This window comes from Falco naumanni, chromosome 9 (assembly GCF_017639655.2).
Source record: "Falco naumanni isolate bFalNau1 chromosome 9, bFalNau1.pat, whole genome shotgun sequence".
NCBI lineage: Eukaryota > Metazoa > Chordata > Aves > Falconiformes > Falconidae > Falco > Falco naumanni.
Genome location: NC_054062.1, coordinates 8,460,057 through 8,472,215, shown reverse-complemented (window position 1 = coordinate 8,472,215; position 12,159 = coordinate 8,460,057). Strand labels below are relative to the sequence as shown.

Below are 12,159 nucleotides of genomic sequence, written 5' to 3'. Positions count from 1 at the left end.
AGAATTGCCTCTTTCTCCCTGGAGGAACCAAGCAACAAGGTACCCCGGCTCCTTGACAGTACACCCAGCACCAAGGGTCCCCACCAAGAAGGATGGACAAGCTGAGCATTTTCCACAGCTCATCAACATGCTGTTGAGATAGAAGGCAGCTTCCAAGACTGGTCCCAACTTGAAAAACCACCAAATTGACTGGCTTTGTGTTTTTAACGGCATCCATTCATTCAGGAGCCTGTTCCTGCTAGGTATTTAGTGCAGGTATTAAACTCTCATCAATCACTGGGCGGGGGGGGCAGTTTTCACTGCTTTTCATGCTTCTTGGCACAGCCAGCAGGATCCATCTAACACTTTCCGCCACCTCCTGCCCCAACAGAATACATATAAGCCTTCAGCTCCAGGTTCAGTTCTATCTCACAACCTCGCCGAACAACCGAGAAGAGGGGGTGCCACCTCTATCTGACACAAGTTTCAGGGTGCTGTTTGACATGCAGGAGGCACGGAGGGGGCCGGGAAGAAGGACTGCAATCTGTTCCTATTTGCAAGGAGCTCACGAGTTCGGCCGTACAAGACAGAGCACCTTTTTTCCCTTTGTAAAGCTCAGCACATCCGAACGGGAAGTCACTGAGACACAGTAAACAGGGATATGTAATGAGGCCATTTTTTATAGCCTTTTTTTGGAACAGAACTCAATTTCAAGCAGCAGAGAGTAAATAAAAAAGCCTGAGGACCTGAGCAGGGTAAATCGGAGAGCAGCTACACAGACCTTGCTCCAACACCACACCTACCCAGTCAGCTCTGATAATACTCAATTATATTTAACGACTATCATGACACATGGAAGTAATTTCAAGCACTGTCACTATAAAGCCTTCAAGTGGCATGTTAAAAAAAAAAACCAAAGCTTTGCGAATAACTACCGGTACCAAATACGCCAATGTGTCTTTATCTCCCATATACCTGGGGGAAGTGGTACCAAGCACCTGCTCCCACCCGCATGGCAGAGGAGCACCTACGTGATCAATACATGGAACCTGGATACCAAATCATCAGCATCCTCCAGAAAAACCAGCAGCCGTGAAGCCACCTGGCAGTTCAGCCCGGTGCAGGGCATGACACCCATCAATCGCGGGAAGCCGCTTGTCTGCGTGGTCCCTTAATAAGAGCAAAACAGAGCGGTGGGCAGCCAAGTCATCATGCCAATTACATTTGCTGTGTCTCATCAGTCTCAAGAGCCCTAATAAAACCTCCAGGCGCTGCAGACCGAGATGGATTATCTCTCGAGAGATGTCAATATGCTTCAAAATAAGACTCCTTAATGAGCTGACCGTTACTGCTAACTTGAAGTCTGTGCACACACAAATACACATATTAAACATATGGCTGCTTCATTTCAAGTTATCCAAGAGATTCTGAAGCATGAAAAAAAGGTATTCAGCCATGTCCAAGCCAACCTTAAAGGAAGGGTGAACGCAAAACAATTATCAACGGGAGTTTTCACGTTAAAACGAACCGCATGACCAAGCCCTAGAAGGGCACAACTGCTGTGGGGCAGGTACCAATTTCCAGCTGTCACAACATAAGGAGGAATGTCAACGTTGCAGCAGATAACACTGCAGCAGTGTGTTCGGACAGCCAGTACGTGAGCAATGGGAAGATGGGGCAGGAGTTTGGTGGTATGGCTTTTCACCAAGCTCTTCTCCCTCGAAGGAGCCCACATGTCCTTCAGCTGCAGAGACTGGGGAGCAGAAACGCTCTGGAGGGCAGAGCACAGGCTGGGACCCCCCAGACACGCTGGGCGATGCCGTCAGCCCCCACAGCACCTTGCTTGCTCGCTGCCACTCAGGCACCTGCGATACAAACACTCCACCAAGATCCAGATGTTTCCATACAGCCCCCCACCGCGTTGCCGCAAGCGCCAAGAGGCTGAACCGGGTCTTCTGGACACCAGGGGAACTAAACCAGGGTGCTGGCAAGCCACCAGAGAAAGGACACTGATCTGGCACACTGCGAGCAGCTCATGGGTCTTCCAGTTTTCCATATTCAGGGATAACTCCTGATCAGCCCCCACCACCACCTGCAAAGGCAGCCAGCACAGCTGATCCAGCCCCCACGAGGTCTCTGCCCACAGACCTGACATTGCCTGAGCGGGGAGAGCCCGCGGCAGGGCTCATCAGAGCTTCCCTACCAACCTCAGTACGCATCCAAGTCCCTGTCAGGAGGGATTAATTTTATCTCAGGCCAATGCAAAAAAAAATATAATAAAAAAAAACCCCAAACCCAAAACCCCAAAAAACCAACAAACCAAACCCCGCACCATCAAATATCAACCTCACCCAAACGTGCAATTTTTTATTGCACATATTTTTTATGTCTCGCCATGAGGAAGCACAAGTGAATAGTCACTTAATTTGTATCTGACCAGAGACTTCACAAAATTACAATTCAAACCTAATTATCGATGAAAATTCAAAGCTCTGTGATCTCCATCTTATTCACAAAAGGAGTTTGGGTTGCAGAAGCAGCTGTACCACACAGCGTCAGAGGACTAGAAATCAGTGCCAGCTCCAGGGGAGCGGGGGAAGAAGCGGGGTTCTGGCGATGGCTCTGCACAGGGACGAGGGAGAAACACTGTCCTGAGTGCTGTGCACAAGGGACAGGGACTGCAAGCCCGAGGGCTGCTACATCTGCTCCCATTTGCAAATAAAGACATCCTCTGCATCACGCTCTCACAGCTGGCTGACAAACCAGCTTGAATTACATCCCCAAAAATCCAATCACAGTAATAGGCATAATGATCGATAAGTACCGAGGGCAAGTCCACTCATCCCACTTCCCAGCTCTCCGGAAACGTCCTCTACAGCAAAAGCAATTGGCAGAAATGAAGTTTTACTCCAGGCTCATCAAAACTGGCCTCACACCCTCCGACTCTCAGAAGAGAACCAGACTTTAAAACTTTTTTTCCCGTTTATTTTGTTAGTCTCTGTGGAGGTTCAGTAGCTTTGGGGCATCCCATCCTGCCAGACACCACTGAGCACTGGACTTGGGTCTCTGGAACGGAGCATGAAACTAAAGCAAACTACAGATTGCAATGCAATGAGGTGATTTTACTCTATTTATTTATTTAAAAATCAAGTAGTAAACTACTGCTGTGTGGCCAGCCTGGTTTCCCTGCTGAGCAAGAACAGGAAGGTTTCTGGAGGATGGGGACCAGTCCATCCCTCCCCAGCAGGCAGCACAAGCCCCTGCATCCCTCCCCATCCCTCCCCCTGGCCTCGATGCGCTGCAAACAGGATCCCTCACCTCCCAGCACACCTTCAACAGCTGCAAGTAAAAACAAATCAGCATGGAAGAGGATGAAAAAAAAAACCACAACAACAACCTACCAAACAAACACACACCAGTGTCTGGATCTTAAAGCCTTTCTTTGCAGAGATGTGATTTCACCTCTGGCCTTTGGAACGATGCTCACCTCAGGCAAAAATCTGTTTCTCATCACACACCTGTACAACCCCATTTAATTCACTGAGAAAGGTGGATGACAGAATATTGCTGGATGTTTCAAGTCTAGCACAACTGTCTTGTCCCCTGGCATTTTGGCTGATTAATTAAAAAAACAGCTCTGTAATAAGGCAAACGGCTGGTTAGCCAGCCCAGCCAGTCAGGCTAAATGTGCCTTTATCCTCAAAAACCACCTCTGAAGTTTCTAGGCACGCTCTGTCTTGCACATCCCTACCCTTGTGTCTGAACATATCACAGCTGCGTGACAATGATGGGTTCCTACACTCTTCTTCTCAAATTTGATCCGGAGAGGCTAAACCGCTCATGGATAGCTGCAGCAAGGCTGAGGCACGGTGGGGACATGCGTCCCCACCCCGGCGGGGCTCAGAGCCCCTCTCTCCTCCCTGGGCTGCCCGTGCTGCAGATGCACAGAGGAGCAGCGAGACGCAGCTACCCTGGGGGAGACGCCAGATTCCCAAACTCCAGAACTGCCCGAGAAACACCAAATCACGATTCAAGTCTTGATTGACTTGGGTCCCATCCTGGCCAAGGACAAGCATCAGCTGAGCCTGGCCACAGCTCTGCGCGCCCCCGTGGGCTCAGCTTTGGCCAGGCTGTGCCGGTCCGCTCCGACCACCGTGTTCTAGCAGAGGCAACCAGCAAAGCACCCGATCCTGCCAGTTCCACTCACACCCCTCCCACGGCCAGGAAAGCGGCCAAGTGTGGTATTTCATTAAGCAGTTTCGTTAAGGACAGCTGGGCTGTAAGCTCTCACCTCCAACAAGCACCACCTGCCTCAGCAAGGGCAGCAAGAGTTTCCTACCCACCGAGATCTTCCCTAGATCTCAGCTACCGTTTTAAACCCCTTTCTGCATTCTCCCCACAGGGCAAATCCTGGGCTGAAATGAGGTTTGTAGGATTATAGTGTTTTCTCAAAAGAAAACAAGAAATGCATAGAACATAGAGCATCCTCAGCGTGTTCTAGGAAAGCGCTAGTCCTCGCACATCTACAGCTCCAGCGCGACGGTTTATATTTGGAAACACCAGTTTGTACGGAAGACAGTTTGATCAGTTTATAGCCTGGAAAGCGAAGAGGAAACCTCCCAGCATTGTTCCACCCTGGGAAGAGGCATCCGTACGTGTTGTTATTTACTCCACGCCAGCTGGTCTCACGCGCCAACGCCTGAGCTGCCATGGGTGGATTTTCACCGTACAGTCGGGGCTTCCCACCCCTTTGCTTTGCAGGACCAGAGTCTGGGGGTCTGCAAGAGCCCAGCAATGTCCTCACATCCACACGCAGGCAGCAAAACACGCTCCGCTCCCCAAAGCGTGGCTCCAGAGCTTCGGGTCCGGGTGCCTCGCAGGGAAGCTGGTGGCTCCGGGCTGCCCCCAGCCACTGCAGCCCCCCGGCACAGGGGGTCACATCTCGATGAAAACCATCGTCCTGGAACAAAACTCTGGCAAGAAGAAGGGAAAGGTGCTGGCCGGGTAAGCAGGGTGGTTGCACAGCGCATATCCAGAACTCACGTTCACATCATACATTATTTATCTTTGAATGCTTCCATAAAGTTAAAAGAGGCTCACATGCCCTTGCTACCAGGAAATTTCCCCTTGCTTTTACCAATAAAACCTGTTGTTGTTCCAAACCAAAAGCCAGCAGTCTACCTTCCACTTGCCAACGCAGGGGCTGGGGGTAGGGAGGACAAAGTGCCCCCTTTAATCTGCTTCTAAATTGATTTCACTTCCCGATTCCCATGCAAATGCCACGCAGCTCAGCTTGCAAAAACAAGCATTTAAACCCAAAACAACTACAACTGGTTTGGGTTTTTTTTTCCCAATTTGGTTAAGCCTGCTTTCACCAAAACACCCAGAAACTGGAAAACCTTCCAGGAAGAGAGCCGTATGAAGTTCCCAGACCCGAAGAGCAGGAGGAAGGCAGCTGGGGCACCGCATGGCCCCACTCCCTTGCCCAAACGGGCTTGGGACAGGCTTGCGGAGCACTTTTTGATTTTATTAATTTATTTACTTATTTTGTTTTTAATCTTCCCGGCCAAAGTTTTGTCCCGACAGCCGGTGCCCTCGCAGGTCCACCCACTCCCCCAGCGCATGAAAGCGGATGGGGCGCGCCCCCACAACCCCCCCCAGCCCTACCCTTTGCTTTTGTTCCGCGATGACTGTAAACACAAGGGGGGAAGTTTCCCCCTTTCCCGGGGTGTTTTTCCCCCGCCCCGCAGCCCCTTCCCGTGCGGCCGCGGGTCCCACAGCCGCTGCCCCCACCCCGGCCGCCGGGGCACGATCGGCGAGAGCCCCGAGAGCTAAAGCCCGGAGGGGGCGAACAGCATTTGGGGGGGGGGGGGGGGGGTGAAGCAGCCGGCCTCCCACGCGCCCCCTCCCCAAACCCGCTCGCATTCACGCTCCCCAAGTTTTGCGAAAGCAACACCCGCACCCAGGGAAGGGCGTGCTCGTGGGGGGGGGGTCCCGCACCCGCGCACCCCCTCCTACCTGGGACATCTGGGGCCTGAAGTTGATGTCCTTGAGGTCGATGGAGCCGGGGGAGAGGTTGTGGAGCAGCTGGCAGAGCAGCACCCCGTCCCGCAGCGCCTGCGCCAGGTCGAAGACCACCGCCGAGGGCCAGACCACCCGGTGGTTGGGGGGCAAAACTTTGCAGTCGATGAGCCAGCGGCCGCACTGCCGCCACTCCTCCATGGCCGCGGTCCGACGGGGCCGCCGCCCCGCGCACACACCCGGCCTTCTTCTTCTTCTTCTTCTTCTTCCTCCTCTTCTTCTTCCTCCTCCTCCTCCTCCTCTCCTCCTCCTCCCGGCCGCTCAGGGGCAGCGGGCGGCCGCCCGGGGGGCTGCTCTGCACCGCGCCGCCGCGCTACCGCCCCGCTCCATCGCCGCCCGCCGCCCGGGGAAGCATCGCTCCGCGCCGGGGCTCTGCGGAGGAGGAGGAGGAAGGAGGAGGAGGAGGAGGAGGAGGAAGGGGGGCGGCGCGGAGTTTTCCGGCGGAGGGCTGCCCCTGCCCCCGCCGCGGCCCCACCGCCTCGGCCGGCGCTAGGCGCGCCGCATCCTCCCGGGAACAAAGCGGGGGGGGGGGGCACACGGGGCACGGCGGCGCCGCCCCCCGCAACTTGGGCCCCTGCCCCGAGGGCAGCCCCCGCTGCCCGCCCCACCTGCGCGGCCGGGGGGAGCGCTGCCCCCCGCCCCGGGCCGGCGGGAGGGGCTGCCGGGCCCCCGCTGCCCCTTTGTCTGCGGGAGCCCGGGCTCGGTGGGGGGGGCCGGCTGCGCTCCACGCCGCCTCGGCTCTTATCCCCTTTTTTTTTTTTTAGTTAATTATTATTTTGTATTTTTCCCTTTTTCTGTCCCCTCGCTCCCTCCCGCCACTGCTTCTTCGCTCCCTGTTCCGGGAAAACCGCGCCGAGCCCCGGTGCTGCTTCTCTCTTCCCACTGGCCCTGGGGGGGCAGAGCTGCCGTCCCCACTCTGCAGCCGGGGTGCCCCCCGCCTCGCCCCTGCCCGGGACCCTCGTGCTCCCCCACCGGCCCGGCACACGCACGGTCCCGGGGGCAGGACCTGAGCCGGGGGTCCGCACCCAGCACCGGGCTTTGTCCGGGGGTGCCTACCCCCCCCCCCCCCCCCAATCTCCTGTTTGGTTTGCAAATACTGCAGGGGAGATGTTCAACCCAAGCAGGCGATCGTATTCCTTGACTTCCCAACATGAAGACAACTCCTATAATTAATTACTAGTGTATTTATTAAAAACCTCAACTCTCAGCCATTAACTCCTCGGCAGCAAACTCTTGAAAAATCTCTAATTTTCACCAGTGGCTTCCAGCCAAATCAGCACGGTTTAGAGCAGCCTCTTTCAAATCTGCTCCGAGTTTTCTTCCGAGATCCTCTCCCCAGAGTTTGCCGATTAATTTCCAGCCTGGCTTTCCAGATAGCCAGAGCCGGAAGCCGAGACTGGGACGAAGGGAAGCTATTAACCTGGATGTCAAACAAATGCAACACTAATCTCTTCCAAATGTAGCCAAGTGGAGATAAAGAAGAGCGACCCTAGTGGCATGATACTTCGTTTTCAATCTAGGACGGAGGATCCCTCCAAAGAATGCAAAACAATTGTTAAATATTCCAAGGAAAGTTTGGTAGGCTTATTATTATTATTATTTGTTTTATGATAAGGCATTTCTCTTAGCCTGATGGGCTGACACACCGTCTGTCCCAGCTCCGGCTGGGTGCAGTCCCCACTGGTCCTCTGGCCAGAGTGTGGGATGGGGGCATGTGGGTGCTGCTCCCTTCGGGATCATGCCACGCTCACCCTGCCCTGGGTGTACCCATCAGCATGCTGGTTCCAGTCCCCGCTTCCCCATACCCTGCGGAGCTGATTTCTCAGAATAACTTTCTCGTTCTTTTAGCTCTCGTTGAAGCTTTTCTTTCTGCTCTCCGGCTCGGTCTCCAGCAGCACCCACCAGGCAGGAATCCCAAGGCTACCGAAAGGAGTGGAGTCCTGCCAGGGATAATTTTGATTGCCTCTGTGCTTGTCTGCCTTGTGAGGTCAGGTCTGTAGGTAGAGGACAACAGAGGGATTTATTATATGTGTATAATTAAAGCTGCTAGCTACAGCCTGGCTTTTTTACTGCGTAATAAAAAGCACACTTGGCCCCTGGACACTTAGGAACAATCGTTGCAGCTGCAAAGCCAGCTTCTGCGTGGGAGGTGTTGAAGCAAGCGAGCTTCTCACCTACCTCTGCAACAGTCAAAGCAGCTGATGGCGGGCGTATTTTTGATAGCAGAAAAAAAATCAACCCCAAATCTGTACGGCAAGGCTCAGTGGGGAGCATGCACCCAGCACACGTACCAGTGGATACAAATGTCCTGAAACAAGATGGGATCCATGGAGAGGACCTGGGCACTGCTTTCAGGATGCACCTAAAGCTAAAAGGCAGCAATTAAAGAGGTGGAATTTTGTGCTAGAGCTGGTGCCCCCCTCTCCTGCCCCTTGGCACTGCTGGGAAGGACAGCCAGGGAAGGACAGCCAGCCTGGGAGGGACAGACCAGGGAAGGACAGCCAGCCTGGGAGGGACAGACCAGGGAAGGACAGCCAGCCAGGGCTGAAGCTGCTGACCCACACGCGGAGGCTGACACTACCCTCTGCTGGGGACCAAGCTTGGAGCATCTCTCTGCTAACGGGCTTCGCTGCGTGCGCTTTTAGTACTTTCTGGCCTGAGAGGTGAGTAAATGCACTAGAAAGACAGTAACAGAAGGAACATTATGCTTTTCCATCCCCAGATGTCTCAGTAACTAGATCCAAGGGGACTGGCAGGCAGCTGTGACCACTGGGCAGCCAGGCAGGCACTGCCGCCCGGGTTCCGTTGCAGAGTGCATGGCTGGGGAAGCAGCAGCTGTTTGGGAATGTAACAGAGCTGCTTGGGAACATCACAGCCCAGCATGGAATAGGCAAAACTAGTCATGGAAGGAAGGAAGGAAGGAGACAGACATAAATGCACAAAAATGTGCAAGGAGATCGACCTTACAAATCAACCAAAACATCCGTGGGACACGGGCACGTTTCACAGTAAAGTCTATTTTCTGTGATGTTTGGTGTTGCTGCTGGGAGAAGAGCCAACTCCCCAGCCAGCGCACACAGAGCAGCAGCCACCACGCTGCCTCTTTGGAGCAGCCATCTGAAAACATTCCCTAAATACAAGGGCCACACCGCCAAGAAATCCCCATTTCCAAGCCAGCCAGTGTCTATGGATTGCCATTGCCACCTTCTGGATTAGACCAAGTGTGCACCAGCTTGTCCCACAGCCGCTGCTGGCTGCCAGCAGCCCAGCGGACATCTGTCTCCAGCTGGAGCCAGGGTCCCCAGAGCAGGGGCTGTCACGGCTGCTGTCACAGCAGAGCTCGGGCACCACCGGCAGCTGTCAGCAGTTCCTTGTGCAGCCTATGTGCCATTTACATCACGCTCTTAGATACCGTGATCCCCTTTCACCAACTATTTTAGGAAACCTGTGCAAGTCACAACCCGGTAAACACACTGCTCCGCAGCAGCTCTCGCTGCTGGTCAGAAAGGGACAAATCACACCGCTGTTGAAGTATTAAACTCACATCCACTGGGTACAGACAATAATTCTCTGGCTCATCTATTGCTGTAAACACCTGATCTACCTGCCCCGACAACTTGTACCCTGGAACAGTCATTGCAATTACCCTCTCACTAACGGCCCTACACTCCTGCCAGCAGAGATCAGGTCTTCTCCCCTGCCCCAGGCGTGCTGCCTCCCTGAGCAGGGAATGTGGGCTGTGCAACGGGAGAGCAGGAAAATTAACCTGGCACAGCTCAGTGCTGGCAGGAGGGATGAACTGGATTCTCTTCTTGCACTGGTGCAATGGGAGACACAGATGCACTTTGTTTAACCGGGAAAAAGGTAGCACCTGAGGGTGCAGCTCAGCTGGAAAAGGGCTCTCCACCCGGGTGCCAAGCAGGTGGAGGCAGCACTTCCCTGGGCATTTCTCTGTGGAAGTGTCTCATTTATGGGGCCCGTGATGCCCCAGCTGTGCTGAACACAATCACCACCCTCTTCCCAAAACCATCACTGTGCTGCCAGGACAGCCGTGCCAGCAAGCCCTCCTCCACCGGGATTCACCCCAACAGCTCTCCCATCAAAATCCAGTGGTCCCGAGGCGTGTGCAGCCCTAAGGAGCTAAGCCAGGGAAAAGTCACCCAGGCCAGCCCCGTGCTGCAGCTGTGTCTCACAGCTGGCAGGGAAAGCAAAGCAGACACAGAGATTTCCCACTGGGGCTTCACCCCCTCCGTTCTGCTGCTGCTGCTTCCGAGGTTTATTTGGGAAGGGTCCTCTCGGATGGTCAGACATCTCATGGAATCAGGGCGAAGGGTCCAGTGGATGGTCAGAGAGCTGTCAGCTTTCAGAGGTCTGCAGCCTCCAGCCCTTCTTCTTGCTTTATCTCAGCAACAACCACAACCACTCCACTTACCGGCTGCGTCCGTTCCGCTCAGAGGTTGGTAACAGGACCGGTAATTTTTCAGAGAAGACCACGACACCTCACTCGTGCTAAAAACCTAAACCTGGTGGTTCCACTATAAATGATTTTGCATTTTCTTCTGCAGCTTCCACAAGGTGGGGCCAGGGCTAGCTCCTTGTGCAGATAAAGCAGCAAAGTCAGGACATTTCTGAGAATAAACATTTTAATAGTGTATTCATTCTTCTCTCTCCTTTTTTTTTTTTTTTTTTTTTTCTTTCTTCCCTCTTCTTTGTGTTTGCTCTAAACCTTCCGGGAGCAGGGAATTGCAGCCAGCGTGGCATTAAATCACTGCGTCTTGTTTGTGCCCATGAAGGCCGGGCGGAACAGCAGAGTGGCTCTGCAACAGATCTAAGTGTATCGAGTCCCTAACAGGAGATTAGATGGCGCTGCATTCACAGGAGATAAGAAGATTGAGAGCTTAAATTTAGTATCATCAGAAAAAGAATAAGCCTCACAGCTCTCTTCAAAATGTATTTCTTACCACGCTTGCCAGGGGACAGTCAGGCTAAGGAAACGTACTGGAGCAGACGGTGAGGGTGAGCAGAGGCGGAGGGGATGCTGCAGGGTCACACAGCCTGCTCTGTAGATGTCCTGGCGTGGCTGTCACAGTGGTGGTCGCATGAGGCTGTCAGCAGACCTAAGGGTGTCCTCTGCCTGCCTTAGCCCACAACAGGCTGTCACTGGGGTGGCTGGGACAAGCAGGGAGGGATAAAGGGCACCACGTGCCCCCCCAGCACAAATGGCTGCTACACCAGTCACCCACCAGAAAGGAGATTGGGCAGCAACACACTTTGCCTTGGCTGTAAACTGGGCCGGGACCCCCCAGCACCTTCAGCAGCAGCGAGAGCCACTCCTCCAAGGGCAGTGCTGGGCAGGGTGGGCAACAGCAGGCTCCCCCCGTTCAGCCCCCAGGCCCCCATGTACGATGCCATGGGCTCAGCACACACAGTGCTGGGCGCCCCTTTAAAACGCTCTGTGCGCCCTGTGCTGGCTGACACCTGTGGGACCCACACACCCAGCATGGGGAGCCCCACTGCCATGGCCTGGACTGCTGCACCATCCCACTCGGGGTGCCCCGCTGCCATGGCTCAGACCCACACACAGCGTGGGGAGCCCCACTGCTGTGCCCCGGACCCACACAGCCATTGTGGGGAGCCACACAGCCACGTCCCGGACTCACACACCCATTGTGGGGAGCCCCACTGCTGTGCCCGAGACCCCACAACCCACCCAGGGAACCCACTACCATGCCCCAGACCCCAACATCCAGCATGGGGAGCCCCACTGCTGTGCCCTGGACCCACATACTCAGCACGGGGAGCCCCACAGCCATGCCCTGGTCCCCTGCACCCCACTCACGGTGCCCCACTGCCATGCCCCGGACCCACGCAGCCAACATGGGGAGTCCTGCTGCTGTGCCTGGGACCCCACAGCCCACCCAGGGAACCCCACTGCTGTGCCCCAGACCACTGCACCCCACTCAGGGTGCTCCAATGATGTGCCCCAGCCTCCCGCACCCGGCGTGGGGAACCCCCCTGCCGTGCCCTGGCCCCATGCACCCATTGTGGGGAGCCCCCCTGCCGTGCCCCAGACCCCACACCCAGTGTGGGAAGCCCCCC

At 55.0% G+C, this 12,159-nt stretch overlaps 1 protein-coding gene across 5 annotated transcripts in view; it reads right to left on the bottom strand.

Moving 5' to 3' along the window:
* VAV2 (vav guanine nucleotide exchange factor 2) overlaps positions 1-6,590 on the bottom strand; it is a 148,969-nt gene extending 142,379 nt beyond the window's left edge. For 2 of the 5 annotated variants that reach the window (XM_040606753.1, XM_040606754.1), the window contains exon 1: positions 5,998-6,587. In XM_040606753.1, coding sequence (XP_040462687.1) covers positions 5,998-6,201 — 204 coding nt within the window. In that variant the 5' untranslated portion in view covers positions 6,202-6,587. Of the gene's footprint in view, positions 1-5,997 lie in introns of all 5 variants that reach the window. The other 3 variants (XM_040606755.1, XM_040606756.1, XM_040606757.1) reach the window with 2 other exon arrangements.
* Between the last annotated feature and the right edge of the window lie 5,569 nt (positions 6,591-12,159).